Source organism: Helianthus annuus, chromosome 14 (genome assembly GCF_002127325.2).
Source record: "Helianthus annuus cultivar XRQ/B chromosome 14, HanXRQr2.0-SUNRISE, whole genome shotgun sequence".
NCBI classification, from domain to species: Eukaryota; Viridiplantae; Streptophyta; class Magnoliopsida; order Asterales; family Asteraceae; genus Helianthus; species Helianthus annuus.
This window is the reverse complement of record NC_035446.2, coordinates 167,257,473-167,279,845: the sequence shown is the minus strand read 5'-3', so window position 1 is coordinate 167,279,845 and position 22,373 is coordinate 167,257,473. Positions and strand designations below refer to the sequence as shown.

The window sequence follows — 22,373 nt, the reverse complement described above, 5'->3', positions numbered from 1 at the left end:
AGTGATAAAAGGATCTTCAAAACATTTGCCAATAAAGTTTCCTCGTGTCTGCAATCCTCTGACAAGGAAATGGTCTCAAAAGGTGGTTATTACAATGTATTTCAAACCACTGACCATTTTCATGAAACTTGTGAGTGATGTGATTATGAGGTTCAATTGAAAATGTACCAGATTCTTTATGATGCTGTCTTTAGAAAAACCTTTAATTGTGTTTCTTAAAAAGGTTTTTCTCCAATAAAACAGGATATATCAGTCTCTATTGTTTTTTTAATGATATATTATTGTGCTTTTACTTGTTTTTGATAGTAAAAGTTTCAATCTTCTGTCAGGATGTAGAACCCTTATTTTTTTGGGTGATATTATCTGTGAAGATAGATCAAAAGGAAATGGTGCAAGTATCAAAGGTCATGTCAAACTCAAGTTTGTTTTACAAAGATCAAAGACTGATTGCTAACAGACTTGGATACTCATGTTATAATTCAAATATTGTGACACAAAATGAGTAGTCATAGTAAAAGGTTTCCATCATCTGGGGTACTAAACCACTGTCAAGAATCTATAAAAGTTTCAAAACTTATAAATGACATGTGGCAAAACCTTGAATACAAATTCCTGTGAAAACTGCTGACATATTAAACTTAACAATTTACATCTAAAATGTATTTCGTTGAGAGTAACAATTTTGCAGATTTTTCATAATCACTATCTATAGAGTTTGGACATGATATTGTGGTTACACAAGACAAAATCATTCCTTTCATCAGCACAGCAGATGTTCAAAACATTTGTCAAAAGCTTATTCATTGTTGCACTAACAGTTGCTGACATAATAGCCTTTCAAATCCTTACCCCTAACTACTGCTTTGCTCAAACATCTGTTGTCTAAATACTGTCCACTGCTCAAAGTCAACCTTTGTTCTCTCATTCTCTTGATAAGCACTGTTGTTCAAAATCAGCGTTTTATCCACTGATAGTAAAAATCATCCACTGTTTTCACTAATGACCATTGCAGCCACTGATATTTGTTTCATCAGTGGCTCTTAAAACAACTGTCCTCCATTATTCATATTTTCATCAGAGGTTGGCACGTGGTCAGTTTCTAGCCATCAGATCGTTGTAACCGCTACCACATCAGCATCCACTTTTTTCCCTAAATAAAACCCTGACCAAAACCTCAAACAGGGTTTTACACTGTCGAATTGAATTCCAAAATTCTCTTTTCAAAGCAGTTTCCAACTTTCCGTCTCGAATCATTCTTCGTTCTTCTTCATCAAAACGACGAAATCAAAATCAAAATCATCCTCATCTTCCAAAGAGGTCACTCAAATGGCCGCTGAACCCATTGAAATCCCATACAAATCCCCTCACAATTACTTGGGTTTACTCACAAAACCCACTACCACCCACACTTTCGATTCCATCATCGACATCATGTCTGCATCAAAGTACAAAACTTTGCTAACAGCAGATGCTCCAATTTACCAACAAAACCCAGAGAGAGTTCTGGAAAAATGCCACACTTGAGTCTCAAGGTGACATTGTAAAAGCCATCAACTCTTCCATACAGGGTAAAAAGATTCAAATTACTCCACAATCTATCTCAGAAGTCTTTAAACTCGATGACCAGCAAGGTAAAACTTCTTTTCCTAAGAACGAGTTAAAAACTGATTTTCTGGAAAGGGGGTATGCAGAACAAACAAAAAGGGATACCTTACAAAAAGGTTTCTTCCCTTCTGCACCTAGGTTTTTATTTCATACCCTTTTGATGTGTGTTTCAAATAAAACAACTGCCTTTAACGAAATACCATTAAAGATCCAATGCCTGGGATTTGTCATTTTACGTAATGAAAATTATAATTATTCCCAGGAGATCTTTGATGATTTGGTAAAAAATGTTGATGGCAAATCATTTTTATTTTTTCCAAGGTTCCTAAGCTACTATTTTAAACAAAAATTTGGAAAAGAAAATGAAAATTTGCTCAAACAAGGTATTTATTTTCAAATAAATAGTTTAACACCTGAAACATTCACTAGAATGTTAACACCTACAAAAACAAAAGCAGAGGTGTCTAAGCAGAATTTAGCAGCTACCACTGCTCCTTAGGTATCTGCTGCTGAGCCCACTGCTCCAGGTGATCATAGCAGCACAACCACTGCTATAAAACCCACACCTGCCATTACCAAAAAGACCAAAAAGAAATCATACAAAAAACCCCCAAACCCAAATCAAAGGCAACTCTGGAAGATGAGATCCCAGAGCCACTGCCAATGACAACACAAATGTCACCTACAACCACTGCTGCTACTTCCTCACAGCAGATGGAAGAAAGATCTCCACCTTTGCCTCAAACTCCTCCTGCATCCTCACAAAAGGATTAGGTTGTAAACACAGGGACCCCACATTATGAAGCTTTGGAATCAATTGGATCCATCTTCCTCAGTCCTGATCCCAAGGACATGTCTCTTTCAACACCCATATCTTCACCCATCTCATTACCACAATCCATATTACCTTTGTTGCATGCAGTTGATATAGTTCAGACACAAACCAGTTCTTCTCAATCACCTATCCCTGAGAGTACACTCCCACAAGTGACTGGGTCGGGTACTTATACCTCTGCTATCCCAGCAACAATTGAGGAGGTTACACTGCAGGGATTACAAGTAATTCCTGACAGTAGTTCAAGTGGAGCAGTAACTACAAGTGTTGGATCAACATATCTACATTTGGCCAGTTGTTTCATTAATCAGACTCCCTTGAAGGCAATTCCTTCTATAGCACCTCTGAGAACTACCAGTGAGTCTGTTATGACCACTGGTACCTTCAAAAGGCTATCAAGTACTGAAGGAAGAAGACCCCAGTACCAAGAAAAAAGGGCATCAATGAACGATTTTTGGGACTCAGTTCCTAAGTCACACATTGATACAACTACTGCTGGTGGGGAATCAGATGATCCCATTAAATTAGGTGATGATTTACAATATCAGGAATTGACGGGGAGAATTGACAACCATGAAACATCTGTCACTGAAATAAAGGATATGATGCAACAGTTGTTAAAAGCTCAAAAGGCACAACCCACTGCAGTTCCAGCTCAAGCACCTGCACAACCTGCACCTGCTGCAAATGAGTTATGGAATTTATTTCAACCCTTGCTAGAAAAACAAAGACAAATGGCAGATCAGCAACACGCAATATATGTGCAAGAACTGAGAAACATTATGGAGTCAAGGTTTAGAAACACCCAAGCAGACATCAAGGCTATAAAGGCCCACATTTTGAATACCACTGGCACTGCTCCTTCCAATGTTCTCTTCATTGATCAACTACCCCCAGATAATGCCAAAAAGGGGGAGAAAATTAAGGAATGGAAGAAAAGGGAATAGATGATGGCCTTTATGTTGAACCAGAAAAAGAAAAGCATGCTTCTAAACTATCTCCCAAAGACTCCAAGCACCAAACCTCTACCCAAACAGCTGATGTAACTCCTGCTGTCTCAACAACTGTTGGTACATCAGTAGTTTCAGCAGTTGTTAAAACCATCACTCCAACACACACCACAACCACTGCCCTACCACCACCTAAAATCACCTCACCACCAAAAGCCATCACTTCAACTACATCACCATCCATCAAATCACCACCTGCTGAAAAGCAGAAGACATCTACTGACACATCAGTAGTTGTAATGACAACAGAGGTAGAAACACCAGTTGTTTCAACAGCTATTTGCCAGCCATCTACCACTGCTCTCACCATTTCTACAATCACCATACAACCCAGTGTCACATCACAACCAAAACCTCCTTCACCCAAAAAGCTTTACACAAGAAAAAGGAAATTTCAGAAGAATAATGATGATATACCAGCACCTACTCCATTTCCTCCACACCTTACAATGTTATCAAGCCACAACCATCCAATCCACCAACTCCGGCCAAACCAGTAAACCCTGCAAACATTGTATCTGTTGCTGAAAGTTATCCATTGGAATTGGAAGCTGTAAAGGATGAGATGAGACAATTCTATACGGTGGATGATCCTTGGAAAAGAAGATTTCCTTCTCTCATTGGCTTCAAGAATCCAGTAAATATGAATGAGTATCTAAAACTCAAAGCCAGGCAAGCAGATTATGCAAAAGACCTGAGCAAAAGACCTTCTCTCATTTGCTTCAAACAAATGGAAGATTATGCAAAAGACCTGAGCAAAGATATGTCAAATATGCCACCTGATGCTGTCCTACAAAAGGAAATGAGAAAGGATTATCTTGAATTCATCATGAAAGAAAAGTTTTATCCAACCAAAGAAGAACAATTCAGTGAATGGCCACTCATTGCACTAAAGCATGAGGTGAACAAAATCAAGAGAATAAAAAATGATCCAAGTAAGAAAAGGACAGCTCCAAATTGGAGCAAATACAAACAGGCCAGTGATAAGCTTACTTCCGAATACAAAAAAAAAGAAACAAGAGCTGGTGGATGCAAAGGTTGGAACTGCCAAAGCCATAGCAAAATGGATTAGGCAATACACAGATGAGGCTTATGAAAGGTTAAACAAAAGAAGAATGACAGATCCTAGTTTACCACAAAAGCCTGAACACAAAGAGCCAAAACAGATCAGTGCTCCTAAACCACTGATCACATCAGCAGATGTCTCAATCACTGAGTTAGATCAAAGAAAAAGGCAAGAGCAGATTGAAAAGGAAACTGCAGAAGACATAGCTGCAACAAATGACATCATAAAAAAGGCCTTCAAACAAATGTCAGCTGAAAACTCTGAACTAGCAAAAGTTCAGGGTACTGATCAACAAATTCTCACAAGGCCACAATCTCCCAACTCGTCAGTAAATAAAACTCTCCCAAGAAACCCATTGGGTTCAAAAATACTAAAATGGATGTCTGATCAAAAGACCAATGTATTGACACTGATCAGATCTAATGGAGAAGTAAAGCACATATCAAGGGAACAAGCACTGGGCCTGAGTGTTGAAGATCTACAAGATCTCCTTGAGCTTACACTGTGTAGGGATGAGGATGATACAAGTTCCATGGATTTTGAACTACAATTTAAAGGACAAGTTAGGGAACTTCTGATGAGACAATAAAGATCCAGAATAATGAAGGGTTTTGGCATTATCTGTTCTAGGGGGAGATTGTTGGGATTGAACCCTATCAGAGGAACAAATAATGAGAGCCAAAACCGGTTCACAACAGGGGATTCATCCTAAGCAGCTGTTTGCATTAGACTTTCCCCTTGAAAGTGGTTATAACATCTGATGGCCTTCATCCACTGTTTATATACTACAACTGTTGTCCATTAAGTACTGCTTGTGTACAACAACTGCTGAAGACAAAGTGCTGCTCCTAAATCTACTGCCCTAAGTCAAGTGCTGCTAAAGACCAAAGCCCTGCTTGGAATGAAGCAGTGGAATAAAGAAACAATTGTTTACTTTGTCTATTGTAATAGTATCAGTGTTTAGCTAGCAGTAGTTATATGTAACAGTGGTTAAAGGTTGTTAGGTTGTTAGATGTCACTTTCATGGTGACGTCAGCTTAGATGCTTCAGTGGTTTGATTTGCCTATAAATGGAACAGTACCCTGTACTGTTACATTTGATTGACTGAGTGAGTTCTTCTCCTCCAATCATTTCATCTTGTGCAATCAACCAGAGAGTAGGGATGGCAACTAAACCCGAATCCGATGGGTAAACCCAAAACCCGACACATTTGGGACGGATTTGGGGTCGGTTAATCGGGTTTGGGAATAGTTTTTATTTTTTTTTTTTGCGGGTTTGGGATTTAGTGATATACCCATTTACCCGACCCAATTACCCGATAAAGTCTACCCGTTTACCCGATTGTATACCCGATATAATTTCTTTTATATTATTAATATGTATATGTATGATACATCCATTTTTACCCATATAGGTATTCTATTCCGTATATATTGTAGTTATTTGATATATATTTTTATAATAACAATACAAAATGTAACCAGTTAGTAATTACCCGATAGATACCCAATGAGTTTTGAGATGAGTATACCCAACGAGTAATCTTTTTAAATTAACGGGTTTACCCGAAACCCGCAGGTATACCCGATACCCGATGGGTATTTACCCGCTAGAAACCTGACGGGTTTTGGGACGGGTTTGGGACAAGCTTATCTAATCGGGTTTGGGTTTGGGATTACCTAAACCCGTCCCAAACCCGACCCATTGCCATCCCTACCAGAGAGCATTAGGCTGAGGGGGAGTTTAGTTTGTAAGCATGCATTGTAATCTTTTAATTTGATCTTTAACCTTTTGACTAATGGAAAGCATGTGTTTATCAAAACTATTTTCCTCTTTGATTGGGTTTACAAAGTTTATGTTCATTTCCGCTGCATAAATCATTGAATCGTGTTTATTCATTGTTCATCTATTAGAAACAAACACAATTATAAGAGCCTCCCATCTTAACAATATTTAATATCGTAACTAACTTTTGCTGTTTGTAGTTAGTATTTTTTTAATCATGTATATCCCATCCTATATCATATTACTTTTAATGTTAAAAGTTTAAATTTCATCTATGTTTATCTTCATTAATATATTATATCTTTATCATTAGTTATTAATATGAATATATTAGAAGGGGGAGGAAAAACATAGATATCTTCAATAAATGAAAGAGTTTTTTTTTTTTTTTTTTTTTTTTTTTTTAAATAGTGTTGGTGGGAAAAATATTTACAAAAATAGTGTTTCTTAAAAAGTATTTACCAAATTGATGTTTTTCATATATTTTGTATTTATCTTTTATTTTCTAACCAACATAGTAGGCCCTTTTTACATTTTTTTATTTAGTTAATCTATTATCTACTTTTTTATTATATTTTTTATGTTTTTATTCAATCATTTCAGTATTTTTTTTCTTCCGTCAACTTAGTTTTTCTTAACAACATATATGTATTTAAAGATATCTGTACGAACAAAAAATTACAGAGAAAACTTCATAAAAGATCCAATAAAAATTAATTTCGCAATGACAAAACAATTTATGAAAGCATAAGGAAAACACATAATTTTGTTATGCCCAAAAACAATATAAAATTACTAATTCTTTCAATTATACCTCATAAATTGAATTTTTCAAAATCTAAGATTATTTGTTTAAAAACTGTTAACCTTTTTTCAATTCTGATTTAGTTTATGATGATTAATTCTAATTCAATCGAGGATGTCGCTCCTGATTCAACCTACATCAGCATAATGATGGTCAATGGAAGAAAAATACAATGAGTTGATTCAATAAAAACATAAAAGTAAGATAAAAAAAATAGATAATATAGTAACCGAATTAAAAAAATATAAAAGAGTCTAATATGTTGGTTAGAAAATAAAAGATAAATACAAAATAAATAAAAAACACCAATTTGGTAAATATTTTTGATAGAACACTATTTTGGTAAATATTTTTTCCACCAACACTAGTTTGGAAAAAAAATCAATGTTTTCCTCATAAATTTCTTTTAGATGAAATGGTTACGTTACATGTATTTAGTTTTGTCTAGGTTATCTATTGGACATATGACACGAAGCATGTTACAGTCGTTTTTTTTTAACTTCTTTTACATAACTAACACCTTTTTGGTCTTACGGTTTGTCACAATAGACTAATAAGAGTCGCATCATTAAGTTATATAATATTTTATTTATGATTAATAAAACTTTATGTGTGCCGCACTCTTTTCTGAATATATGGATATAAAAATCACGTGTCCCCTTAAATCTAGTTCAATTTGTCATGAATTCACGAGTAACTCAAATGCAATGTATCTACAAATTTCATATCATTTTTGTGCCCCATTTGCATTAGCATTTAGTTGAATTGTTTTAAATAAAGATACGTTTAAACTTTTATATTAAACAAGTGGAATTTCATGCGCGTTGGGACAGGCTTTTTTCCGTTATCGGTACAGATCATTACGATACTGGTAGAAGTGTTATTTGGTCAGAATGATCGTGGTACTGATATTGTTGGAATGAAATTAGTTTGGCTCGTCACGGTACTGGTACGGTACCAAAACTCACTATACAGGGCCGGCTCAACCATTTTGATGGCCTAAGGCAAAGTTAAAACTCGAGGCCTTTTTCCTATTAGAGAAATAGTAACTAACGTACCTTAAATTTGAACGGAAGACCTTCAATCTCATCACCAATTCAAATTCAACAGCGACGACCTTAGAATTCCGTCTCAAAGGCCTTCAATTTCGTCACCAAAGCCTTAGAATTTCTAAAAGAGAATGATTTGTGGTAGAAAAATAGTCAAATAGAGAACAATTTATGAACTCATATGACAAAACAATATCTTAATTAAAGGTCAAGAGATGATTTTGCTATTCAAATGACCATTGTGGATGATGAATGATGATGATTTCTAGCGAGTCTTCCGGTCCCCCCCCCTCTCTCTTTGTTAGCGGCATTACATACGAAGGTTTCTTTCCCCGTGTTTTGTAAATAGCAACCCCTGCCTAATGAAAAATAACCCTATGGTCTACTTAGCTACTCCATATGCAGATCAACAATATCATTCTCCATCGCAGCCCAGCCCAAATATCCTATATAGTATTTTTTTTTTTTAACCTGGAGGCCCTGTTGGTGCATTACGTCTGTCGACTTCGTCTTGTATCGAGTCTTGTAATAGAAATGTTAGGTCAGGGCACGTTGTACGAGGAATATAGGGTTTAAGTGTTGAAAGTTCATTTCGCACGAAATGACATTAAGCTATTTCGTACGAAATAGCATTCAACTATTTTGCACGAAATGACTTCTGTCTATTCCGTGCGAAATCACACTCCTATAAATACCCTTGTTGCTAGTTCATTTGTAACGATCGTGATTCCGGTACCGAAGTGCTGCCGACGTGTCGTTTGATCTGTAATCGTGTCAAATCAATAATACAAGACAATTAAGAGTAAATCAAGCTATTACAAAGTCTAATCAATGAATTCCGCCTCTGATTAGACCGAGAACTCTTCTGATAGACTCGTTTTGATCGTCTCTCGATCCTACAAGTGGTATCAGAGCTCAGGAGGAAGAGTTCTTACCGAAATTCAGCTTGTTTTCTTAAAAAATCTGATTTCTACACCTTCTTTTCAAAATTGACCGTGAAATCTTGGTCAAAATGGATTGAATTTCTCATATAACAAGCGAAACAGTGTTTTAATGAATCCTTGAAAGAATTAGACCTTAATTCAGCCTAAAACTTGGTAAATTTAACAAAAATCAGATCGATCATGGTGACGTCAGCAGCATTCCGTGCGAAATAGACTATTTCTTGTGAATTTGTCATCTTATTTCGCACGAAATTGATCTTTAAAACATCATTTTGCACGAAATCAACTTCTTGGAACTCATTTCGTACGAAATCATTTGTTGTGAATTCATTTCGCACGAAATTAAGTAATTGAACTTCATTTCGTACGAAATCAACATCTATTTCGTACCAAAGGACTCATTTCGTTTGAAACCGGTATTTCGTGTGAAAGTTAATCTCGTTTGAAAAGGCTATTTCGCACCAAAGTTGATTCCGTTTGAAAATCTTTATTTCGGACCAAACTGATTTTGTATCAGAGTGTCATTTTGTGTGTATTCTCTTTTCGTGTGAACTTTTATTGTTGTTTGAACTTTGTGAATTTGTGTAACAGTTTACCGAAACATGGAAGAGGAATTTTACAATGCGTTTGCTACACCCGTTGCTCCAGTTACAGCTGCTGAAACTCTTTACAGTGAGAATGAGACAGGAACTTATCAGAAACCGCCAAAGCTTATGTACATTGAAGATTTTAAAGGATGGAAAAATCGTTTTGAAAACTGGGTGCAAGCCTATAAGTTTGACGCATGGTGTTTGTTAGATGTGGATTACGTTAAACCAAAAAATGAGCTAGGGATTGAAAAAGCTTTCAGTGATTATTCAGATAGAGAGAAGTTGAAATACACCAGCGAAAAAATGATGATTAGTCTTCTCCAACAATCCGTAAAAGAAGATATTTTTGTGTTGCTTCAACATAATAATACTGCTAGATCAATTTGGTTGGCGTTGATTAACAAGTTTAAGGGAAGTGCTGATATGATAACGAACAAACAAGCTTTACTTAAGAAGTCATTTGATATGTTTGTAGATTTTGAAGGTGAATCAACAAAAACGACCATCGATAGATATTGTCATCTTGTTTTGAAAATGGGAAGATTAGAAATCAAGAAAGATGACGATGAGTGGGTTGATAAACTAGCCGATGCGCTACCACAACATAAATGGGGAACTTATTTGTTGATTTTGAAACACAAGAGAAAGTCTGAAAGTATGAATTTGGCAAAGTTCATCCAAAAGATTGAAGAACATGAATTGGATATTCAGAAAACTGCTATTCTGAAAAATCCAAATGCTCAACAAGATGTTAGTCTATACTACAGAGGAAACAAAGTTGAAACTACTCCAAGTCCGAAGATTAAGACTGCTTTCAGTTGTGGTAGTTCGTCTGGATCAAATGGTAGTACTGTTACTCAGAGTGGTGGATTTTCATCATCATATTCAAGTTTTGATCCGAATTTCACAACACCAAGTCCTCAATGATCGAATTCAACAAATCTGCAATGCAATGTTACCTTGAATATTCAAAATGGTCAAAATCTCTCTCCAGAAATGGCTAAGCAACACATGGCATCACTTGTCACTATGTTAGAATCATATGAAAGTTTGGTTGCTGGAAGAATTGGAAATCCTATGCTTACCAAAGAGGATTATGATCAGATTGATGCAGTAGAACTTGAGTTAATGGACATCAAGTGGTGTTTAGCCAGTGCTGTAAGAAGAGCAGAAAAATTCCAACAAGTCACCGGTAGAGATGATTTTCGTGAAATGAGTGCATCTCCGATAAGGTTTGACAAATCAAAGGTCACTTGTTTTCGTTGCAAAGAAAAGGGACATTTTAAACGAGAATGCAAAAATAAAGAAGCAACTGAAAGACAAGATCCGTCTGGAAACAACAGTTATTATCAAAAATCAATTTTTCATCAGCTTGCTCAACAACAACCATCGTCATCACGCACTATTGAAGATGGAAATAAAAAAGCTTTTCTTGTCAATCAAGATGATGAAAAAGTTGCTGAGGGATTTAGCTGGGATAAATATTGTCCAGATAAAGAATTCCTAGAAAAATCAGCTTATGTTGCTCAAATCTTGAAAGAAAAATCAGTCAAATCTAAGCCGAAAAGAATACCAATTTTTAGTGAATTAAGATTTGATGCAGACACTAATGATGAAGAAGAGTATATCAATAAAGCTAGAAAAGGTCTGGATACTTACAGTTTTAATTTGTTTTTTACAGATAAGATCGAGATGTTGAAAGAAAAAAGGGCTGCTCGGCTAAAGAGAGAATGGGAAGATTTGGAAGCAAAAAAGAATAGTTGAAGAAAATGCAAAATTGGAAGCTGAACAAGTAAAGGTTGAAGAAAATTCAACAGAAAAGATCAAAGATGCAGAGTGTGAAGAAATAAAATTCATTGAAGAATCAATGAAGACTGAAAAGATGATTGAGAAAGAAATAGAGAAAAGTATTGAAGTGGAAAAAGTTGTTGAGAAAATAGTCGAAGTTGAAAAGATCGTTGAAGTTGAGAAGATTGTAGAGGTTGAGAAGATTGTTGAAGTCGTGAAACCTTGTCTAAAATGTTTGGAATCTTGCAAACATTGTGATGAGAAAGACAAGAAGATTAGTGAATTAGAAAAGTTGAAAGAAAATTTGTTGTCTGATGTGAAGTATGTGAAGGAATCATATGATGTGTTGAACAAGACAGTTGATAGTCTGAACAAGACAAATCTAGAAATGGGAGCTGCTCAGACAATGATGAGTTCAACTTTAATGACAAAGCAAAAGGTCATCAATGAGTATATCGAAGATTGTGCGAAACTGAAATAGGATCTGGAACTCGAAAAGATTGAAAGTGAAAGAATCAAAAGATTGTTGTTGAGTTATACAACTTGTGATTATTTGATTGATCGAGTTTATCCTACTGTTGCAGGTCTTGAAGCTTTTCAAGATAAAAAGACGGGAGAGGATACTAGTAAGAAACAAAGTGTCAAGTATAACAAGTGTCCACCTCCAATCTATGAAAGTTATTCTCCCAGAAAGCCAAATGAAGAACGATTAAAAAAGGCAATCAACATCAAGTTAAAGTCTGAAACCATTGATGAGTTACCAGACAACATTGATGTTACATTCACAGCGTCTGACACTGATCACGAGTCTGAGTTGTTAAAGAAAATGGTCGATCAGGTGTTGGATATGGATGAAGAGTCAAAGTCGGAGTGTAAATCTGAAAGTCCGAGTTCGTCAGACAAAAGTCCGAGTTCACCGGTCAAAAGGGTTTACAATAAAGAATTTCTGTTATCTAAAAATAATCTGAATGATGAACCAATCAAAGTGGCATATACTTTGAATGACTCTGACAAATTATTTTCCGATGAAGAATTCCCAATAAGAAGTGTTAAAACTGAACAGATTAAACAGGTTTTCAAATTAATAGAAATTAATATTTCTGAAATAAAAGATATAAATCTTTTTGGAAAACCTAAAAAAATACACTTCAAGGATTAAACAAAGAGTAAACAAGAAAATGGGTTACAATTCTGGTTATGGTTTTCAAAAGAAACCAAATCATAATAGTAATTTCAAAAAGAAGGGATTAGGTTTTACCCCTCCAGTAATCAGAAAAAATGAGAAAAATTATAAACCAAAAACAAAATTTGTTTCAGGTACAAGTTCAGTAGAAGAAGAGAAGAAATCTTTCTGGAGACAGTCAAATCAAGAGTTTCTCGCCGAGAAGAAAAAGAATATGATGATGAGATCTGAACAAAGATTTGAGAGAAGAAAATGTTTCAAATGTCACAAGATTGGACACATTGCTTGGAATTGCCAACAGTCCAACAACACAAAACAGGGAGTTTCTTTTAACTTAAAATTGAAAGAAAAACATGTTGATGAAAAGAAACAACCAACTGAGAAATCTAAGGTGTTTGAAAATTCGACTTTCGAAACTAGTGATGTTTCAAAACATTTTTACAAAAGAAAAGTCGATTTGAACAAATAAAGATGGGTTGTTAAATCAGAGAGTAGTTCTGACAATGAATCTGACTCGTTAAAGTCAGAGGAGTCATTTGTTGAGAAAAGTGAGGAGAATTCCGTTCCAGAAATGAACGATGAAAATTTTCCGACACTGTCAAAAGAAAATCTGAAGTTAAAAGTTGGTAAGATTGAGATTTCAGATCAATTCTTTGCTGGTAAGAAAGAATTTGATGCTGAAAAAGTTTTCAATGGAAATGTTAAACATATCTTTGGGAATATGGTTGATAGGATGGTTAAGGGTGTGAAAGATTTTTACAAATCCAAAAGATGGTGGGATAGAGATGAATCACAATCACCCAAGGCTGGTCAGGCTTGGGTGACAACATTTTCTACTTAAATTCCTGACTTGCCGGAGCTCCCAAGTTGGTAATCGTGGTGCAGGAATCGGCATCTTTCTTAAGAAATTCATATATGTGAAATTTCGTACTTCAAGTGGTATTCTTATTCTTAAATTGTTATATTCTAAAAAAGGTATGGTTGATATGGGAACCTACAAGTGGTGAAAAGAGGATTTCAGTTGCAAGTGGTTATCAGGGTCATTAAGTTGAACTTGATTAAACCTTTATTCAAAATGATTGAGAAAACAATGTGATGAATTGAACCCCAATTTTACAAGTGGTAAATTCAACAAAACTTATTTTCCGAAAAAACCATTTTGATTAAAACAAACTTAAGTGTTTTGAAATCTTAATGGGAAAATAGTTTGTTGTAAGGGGGAGTTCTGATTGTTTAATCCAAGTGGATGGCGAATTGAGGCAATTCTCAACAGTTGTCACGTTTCTTGTATAGTTTGTTTTCAAATTTTTTTTAGATAGTTTTGAATTTTAGGAGGAGTAAGAATTTCAGAAAATCCAAAAACATTAGAAATTTTGAAAAAGTTAAAAACATGATAAAATCAAAAATTGAGTTTTGTTGTGAAAAGAGGAAATGATAGTACATCAGTGGACTATCACAACACGCTAAAGAATTGGAAAGTTAAAATGTGATAAACGGTCTCACTGATGATATGCCAGTAGGTTTTTATACATTTAGTAGATTGTTTTTGAGATATAAACCTAAATATCATACTTACTTATTTCGTGGGGAACATTTCTCGGATATATGGGTAACCCCCGAAATCTTGTTTGAAAGGTTTTTTTATTTCTGACATACTAGGTCTTTGTGCGTGATGATATCTGGGGTATTATACCTGGAATTCTGATTTTGCGGAAGCAATAGCCTAATCCTCGTATAATGCTTTACATTTGCTTTATTCTTAAAGCTCACCCTCAGTACAAAAAATGATGAAACATTGAAAAATGCTAATCATGTGCTGTTGAAGAAAAGATTCCCAAACGGGACACACCAAAAGTCGAGCCATCATCTCTCTGTCTGAACGGAAGTTCTAACCTGAGCTCTCATGGTTTCGCATTTACCCGTTTATAGATATCATTAGTGTACATTCACCTGTAATACTGAATATAGGAGTCGGGATACGGGAGTATATTCTGAGGTGGGACACGCGAATAAGTCTAAGTCCATTAAATCATTAATCTTGTATCTCGAAACAATTGAACTTTGTGTGAAAATTTAAGTGGATCAGTATACTGACAATCTAACTGAATCATTTAGAACTTAAAATGTTTAAAGCTTAACGGTGTCAGTGATTTGTCTCAAAAACTGATATGATCCTCTTACACAAACTCACAAAAATATTGTCTGTAAATATTTCTTTACTGCATTTCATTAGAAGCAAAAATCCAAAAAGATTTTCAGTGTGTTTTAGCATAAACTTTTGAAAATACAAAAAGATTTTCGACAACTGATGATGAAAAGCTGATTTTCAAAATTCCGAGTGCTAAACATGACGAACAGTTTTGGGAAGAGTTTGTTTGAAAATGATGTTTTCCTACATGTGGTCATCAGAGTTTTTAAATGCTAAATCATTAAGGGTTTGTTTATACAAGTGGAAAGAAAAAGAATAAATTTGTTAAAATTTTAAATGTTAAGAAGTTTACTTTGAGGTAGAGGATGTACAGGTTAGCCAGGTTTCGAATTCTGAGCTAAGTGAAAGCTTTGTTTCGATCCTAGAACCTGTGAAAGCTAGACTACTATCCCAGCACAACTTAACGGGGAGTCTGCTACTAAAAGGGAGTCTGAAAATACAAGAGCCAGATTCAATGTCTGAGGTTCATGCTAATTGATGATGCTGATGAACTTAAGGAATCAAGAGATCTGATCAAGAGAAGATAAAGAGAATAGAGCTAGGAGTTTGATCCTGGGAAATTGCAAGAGATTGTTAGATCAACATTCAAGGGGGAGATTAGTTGATAAAGAGAAGAGACAAAAATTGAGGATGCTTACACTGTTAGATACTTTGCAAGAGCCCAAAGACTGATCAAGGCTGAAGACTGTGAAGACTCGACACTGAAGACTTCGTCAACATCCTAGGGGGAGACTGTTGGTGCATTACGTCTGTCGACTTCGTTTTGTATCGAGTCTTGTAATAGAAATGTTAGATCAGGACATGTTGTACGAGGAAAATAGGGTTTGAGTGTTGAAAGTTCATTTCGCACGAAATGACATTAAGCTATTTCGTACGAAATAGCATTCAGCTATTTCACACGAAATGACTTCTGTCTATTCCGTGCGAAATCACACTCCTATAAATACCCTTGTTGCTAGTTCATTTGTAACGATCGTGATTCCGGTACCGAAGTGCTGCCGACGTGTCGTTTGATCTGTAATCGTGTCAAATCAATAATACAAGACAATTAAGAGTAAATCAAGCTGTTACAAAGTCTAATCAATGAATTCCGCCTCTGATTAGACCGAGAACTCTTCTGATAGACTCGTTTTGATCGTCTCTCGATCCTACAGGCCCTAAAGAATTGGAGGCCTAAAGCCCAAGCCTCAAAATACTTGGGCTTGGCCTGGCCCTATCACTATAACATATGATACCGAAAAGATACTCTATTGCGAATTTAACTTCGTTTTGAAGCCTCCAGCCTCGTTGACGACCTAGATAAAACAGAGCGAAGGGAGTTCGTAGAATCCCCTGAGTCTGAGGCATCTTTATCCCTTTTGTAGTAAGGTCCAATGAAATTTAAAATGAAGACCATAGAATCAAATACTATTACTGTTATCGAAGTTGGTTGAACTGTATTGTTTTGATTTGTCATGATAATCAAAATCAATTATATTTGGCCTGGTTGATTTTGAACAAATTTTTAATCGAAACATAGATAAAATTAAGAATGTCACATCGCTATATTTAGATTTGCATAAAACATTAAATTGTATTATTAGAACAACTAAAATGGTAAACATCATTTTACAAATTAAACAAACTACTTAGAACCAGGTTATGAAAAAATCTATATCGACACGTAGATAAATGTATGCAAGTCGCAGCTCGTGGTACGCAGTGGGTTCCATAAATTTTTACCACACTTATAATCGTAATTCGTTATAGTATATTTCAAAATGTTGATCATAACTCGCAATTATAAATTTCAAAACGTTGATTGGGGGTTATTAGAAAAAAAAAGTACGTGGATTCTAAAATAAAATGTCAAAACAAATTCATAAGCAAACATCAAAAAGAATTAATAAGCCTAGAAAAAATAAAATGGAAACGAGAAAAATGAGAAAAATAAAAAGTAAAAGAGTAAAAAGAATTTAGAATAAAACCTCCACCCTTAAATTTAGATTTAAATAGACATTTCTCTCTGTACCAGTGGACCTGCACCGACTTTTCTGCACCGACTTTTAGATGTAAAAACTTTAAATTTGAATTAAAATTTTTAAACACACACCAAATTTTAAAAAACTAAACAAAAAAGTAAAAAACAAAAAACCTTTTTGTTATTCAATCTATGAGTGCCAAGTTTCAAATTGACCAATCCAAAACAATCAGTATTCATCAACATTATAAAATTATATATAAGTTAATTAATTAATAGTTAGTGAAAATTTTAAATAAATGTTTCTCTCTATACCAGTGGACCTGCACCGACTTTTGGATGTAACATTTGACTTAAAGTTTTTAAACACACACCAAATTCTGAAAAACTAAAAAAAGTAAAAAAAACAAATAACTTTTTTGTGGTTCAATCTGTAAGTGCCAAGTTTCTAATTGATCAATCCGAAACAATCACTATTCATCAACTTTATAAAATTATATATAACTTAAGTGTACCTGCACCGACTTTTGGATGTAACATTTTTCTTAAAGTTTTTAAACACACACCAAATTCTGAAAAACTAAAAAAAGTGAAAAACAAAAAACTTTTTTGTGGTTCAATCTGTGAGTGCCAAGTTTTTAATTGATCAATCCGAAACAATCACTATTCATCAACATTATAAAATTATATATAAGTTAATTAATTAATTAGTTAATTAGTGAAAAAATAATAACGGCTAATTTTATGTTAAATTAGAACCAATGTAAGTAAATCTATAAAAGTTTGCAAAATGGTCACTTAACTATAAAAATTTAAATGATAGTTTTATGGAGTTTTTTCCCAAACTAGTGTAGATACAAAAACTATTTACCTATTTGGGTACTTTGAAAAAAATTTACTTATTTGGGTACTTTTCTATATCCCTTTAATTTTTTTTACCTAATTTATACATTTCTTTTTATTTTTCTATCCAAAGTAAAATTAGATTACTCACAGAATTAGAATCAGCAAAATTATGAGTAATTATTTTTAGTAAAAAATAAAAAATTCTGAAAATATTCAAAAAAAATCTCCAAAAATTCTACAAAAAAAAATCTGTGAAAAATCCATAAAAATCTGCAAAAAATATATTAAAAATTCTACAATAATTCTGCAAGGTTATAATCTATATAAAAAACTTAGGATCTATAGGGTAATAGAAAAAAAAACTTAGAATATTTCTCCAATATTCTGCAAAAAATATTATAAAAAACCATATAATCTATAGGGTAATAGTTGGTGGATTTGATGGTCCACATTATGTGGTTCGTTTGGGGTTAATATCTATAAAAAAACCAAACTACTTATACGTACAGAATATTGGAGAAATAATCACTATTAATAAAATTGAAATAATTAAAATACTTAGGATCTTTTCTCAAAACTCAAATTTCAAGAAATTCGAAAGTTGTAACTTTATTTTATAAATTTCTTGAGTTTAAATAAACTTGTTTGAAATATCAAACTTTACACCAGATTACTATCACTTAATCGATATAACTTAGGGGAGTAAATTTGTGAATTTATTGTTTTACTTTTTTTTATGAGCTTAGTTTAAACGGGGCCTAGACAATTTCAGGTTATAAAAAGAAAAAAAAATCGGAAAAAGAAATGGAGTTTTTTCCCAAACTAGTGTAGATTATATGTTTTTTTTATAATATTTTTGCAGATTTTTTTAGCTTTGCAGAATTATTGTAAAATTTGTAATATATTTTTGCAGATTTTTTTGTGGATTTTTCACAGATTTTTTTTGTAGAATTTTTGCATATTTTTCTTTGAATATTTGCCGAATTTTTTATTTTTTTACAAAAAATAATTACTCATATTTTTGGCTGATTCTAATTCTGTGAGTAATCTAATTTTACTTTTGGTAGAAAAATAAAAAGAAATGTATAAATTAGGTAAAAAATTAAAGGGATATAGAAAAGTACCCAAATAGGTAAATATTTTTCAAAGTACCAAAATAGGTAAGTATTTTTTGTATCTACACTAGATTGGAAAAAAAAACTCGGTTTTATGTTAAATTAAAACCAATGCAAGTAAATCAATAAATGTTAGCAAAAGATTTTATATTGGTCACTTAACTACAAAAATTTAAATGACAACGCCCAACTTTTAAATTTGTAATCCTCTGCATTAAAAAATAATTTAAATATATTAAATCTTCCACCTAAAGTAGTATAGAATCCAACAATATATATAACAACAGACAAGAAAAGGTTAAAAATAAATTGAAACTTAATATCCAGTCGATCTATATGATCTACAGAACATACAAATATAACCCATAAAAAATAACATTGTTTTAATCTACAACTACCATCAAACTAACCGGTACCTAACTATCATCCGCTATTGGCATGTCTCACCCCCACAATCCTGAAACATGATGTAATCAAATACCACATAATTGTTTTAGATGAAATCTTAAAACAAAACTTTTACAAACTCATAATGTTACACTCCAATCAAGTTTATATTTAATTTGCAAAATATAGGTAATCAAAACATTTTTTTTTTTGAATGACAAATTTCTTTTATTCCTGTCGTCTGTGGGACTTGAACACGAGACCTTCCTCTCCCAAGGTGTTTAAATGTTTTGTCTTTGTCAATGGACCACCACCCCATTGGTTAATCAAAACATTTATTATTATAGTCTATAGAGTACATACTTATAACCAGGGTCAGCCCAATGAAGAGTGTACCCAAGCTATTGATTTGGGCCTCCACCTGATTAAGGCACATTAAAAAAAATAAACATAAATATAAAAAAAGTAAAAACAACACTTTGAATATATCAAACACTAGGATTTTGACCCGCCGCGCGTTGCGGCGGCGTCGAAAGTTGAAGTAACTCGTATTTATACTGTACACTTGACCCGACTCTTTACTTAAAAAAATTACATTGCCATCGAATGAAATTAATTACTAATTTGGATTGTCGAAAGTCTGATCGCTTCATGTTTTTATCATGTATTTTTTTAAAGGATTTCGTATTACATTATATCTATATTATGTTACCCGACCCATTTATGAACTGGTCCAAACATTCTATAATCTAGTGATAGACATCGAACACTGAATATTAGTGATACCGCTGAAAAAAAAAAACTCCGGTCCGCCAGTCCCAAACACCTGCCAGCTAACCAAGCACATGGTTTATTACAAATGACACTTACATGCCTATACTAATACTCTTCAGTGAAGGTATAATTAAAGAAATTTGTGAACTAAAACCAATGCCAAAAATATTATGTAATAATGACACTATGGTTAAACTTATATTAAGATATGAAAGCGAAATCTTACGACTTAAAAACGTCCTGAATATTCATCCCTCCGCCCCCTCCTCCGCCACCAGCAGCATGCTGTTTAAGCCCTTCCTCACCGTACCGGTCGTAAATACTCCTCTTTTCGCTGTTGGACAACACTTCATAAATAAGCTGAAACAACATACATACACACAAAACATTCACTTTCACACCAACAGGAAACACAAAATCTATAAACACAAAACACAATACATGTATGATTTACTACCATTGTTAATTTCAGCAAACTTTATGTTAGTATCCGGATACGAAGAACAAACCTGTAAAAGTCAGTTGCGTTCGTGTGAACTCTGAAGCGCATTCAATGTTGATTATTTATAAATGAAACTTGCAATTTAAAAATGTAAAATTAGTCAGTTCCAGTTCAACCAAAATACAAATAGGTAAATATAGTCAATGAAAACCAAATCCCACTATTTGAATTAGAAATTTCAACATCAGCAAATGTAATCATACTCCAATACTAATACTAAACTAATTAAATAAGTAAACATCAATTATGCACATACAGGTAGGTTAAGCTTTCAATCTCAATTGCAATGCTTTTTCATCCTAAACAACTACTGTGTAAACGAATAAAAAATGATGTACATGTACAATTCAACTATAAAAGCACAATCCAACATATACAGGATCACTTGCAAATATAATATCCAACAGGCACACCAAATATCTTCTCATAAACATATAAATAATTGAACTTTAAACAAACTAAAGGTAGAACAGCTGCAGAACGTCACCTATATTCGTCTCGGTTCAAGCTCAAGTGAAAAGGTAGAACAACAATCTCCTCCTATTACACTCCGATTAGGGTTTGTAGCCGCAGGTTAGGTGATTGGGGTTTTCGCCGGTTAGGTAATTAGGGTTTTTGCAGGTTAGGTAAGGAAATGGTTGCCGCCGGTTAGTAATTAGGGTTTTCGTGTGGGGTAAAGGTTGCCGCCGGTTGGTTAGGGTTCCAGGTGAGAGGAGAAACGGGTGTGTATTGAAGAACGTAGTAAAAGTGGCGGTAAGGAAGAGATCGATGTGTGTTGCTGAAAATTTTGGGGGGAGAAGGCTCATATTTGGGGGGAAGAAGCTCAAGGTTTGGAAAAATGAGATCTGCAGAGGATGAGAGGTTACAGAGGATGATGGTCTGTGGTAAAGACAAAGGTCTCCAGCCATAGAAAAGACAAAAGGGTAAAATGGTCATTTGTCGGTGGCACCGACATTTGTCTTTAAGAGTATATAAATGTGCATTCTCTAGCTTAATGGTAGCAATCCTGTCTTGTACCCTCGTCCAGTGGTCGATTCTTGCTAATGTCATTTTCTTGTAGCATTTGCACCTAACTAGGATTGCTTTTAAGTTTTAACACTCATAAATTCACATGTTTTATTCCACTAAAACTTCAACTAACCACTTAAACAACAAAATGATATACACTATACTTTTCATAAACTGTACAGTGTTTTTTTTAAACAACAGAAAGATTAAAGGTTAAAATATTATGAAAAAACGTTAAAATAGTTCTTTTTAACTATATGATTTAATAAATTGTCTTTTTTTAAATGGAAAGAAATATTATATAAATATGAAGAAAATACAAATATTTTATTTATAGGATTCAACGGATATATGAATAAAAAACGTTTAAAACTCCAATTATATGAAATTAAAGATAAAGATCTTAGATACGATTCATTCTATAGCCTAGAACTGCTAATATTGAAAAGTCATATAAGAGTACATGCTTTAACAAATATTAAAGGAGAAACGAGTTTTCAGTTCTTTTTTGTTGATGAAGACATTTATATTACAAACTAAATATTATTTCTAAAACTTCTAAATAACATTTAAAGTTCTATAAAAAAAATATTTGATAATGTTCTCGTGTGTGTGGTACACTCATTAAAAAATGATATTAAACATATGCTTTAAAATATAAAATAAAATTATATTTATATCCTATAATTAAATAGTTTTTACTCTGTCACTTTATTAGAGCCTGACACGATATAATAAAGTATGGATTAAGAAAGGTTGATTAACAATATTGTTTTTTTAATAATAGTTTCACCACACATGTATTTATACCTAATTAATTAATACGTAATTTTAATTATATATTATCTAAAAATATCATATTATAATTTCTAAATCTTATTACTAATTGTTTAATATTTTTTTATTTAACCC

General features: G+C 33.6%; 1 protein-coding gene across 23 annotated transcripts; it reads right to left on the bottom strand.

Annotated features, from left to right (window-relative positions):
- Positions 1–19,068: 19,068 nt before the first annotated feature.
- On the bottom strand, positions 19,069–21,532 carry LOC110904895 (dnaJ protein ERDJ3B-like). 23 transcript variants are annotated; one of them, XR_004879851.1, is made up of 6 exons: positions 20,941–21,525; positions 20,461–20,527; positions 20,178–20,311; positions 19,964–20,010; positions 19,541–19,598; positions 19,069–19,247 (listed from the first exon to the last, which is right to left on the bottom strand). XR_004879851.1 is itself a non-coding variant. In XM_035983519.1 (6 exons), the coding sequence occupies exons 2-6, from the start codon at positions 20,499–20,501 to the stop codon at positions 19,234–19,236; spliced, it is 261 nt and encodes an 86-aa protein (XP_035839412.1). In that variant the 5' UTR covers positions 20,502–20,527; positions 20,941–21,529; the 3' UTR covers positions 19,069–19,233. The 23 variants fall into 23 exon arrangements, 1 of the variants encoding a protein (XP_035839412.1); XM_035983519.1 differs by having other exon boundaries at positions 19,964–20,003; positions 20,178–20,285; positions 20,941–21,529; XR_004879845.1 differs by having other exon boundaries at positions 19,069–19,598; positions 20,941–21,523.
- Positions 21,533–22,373: the final 841 nt, after the last annotated feature.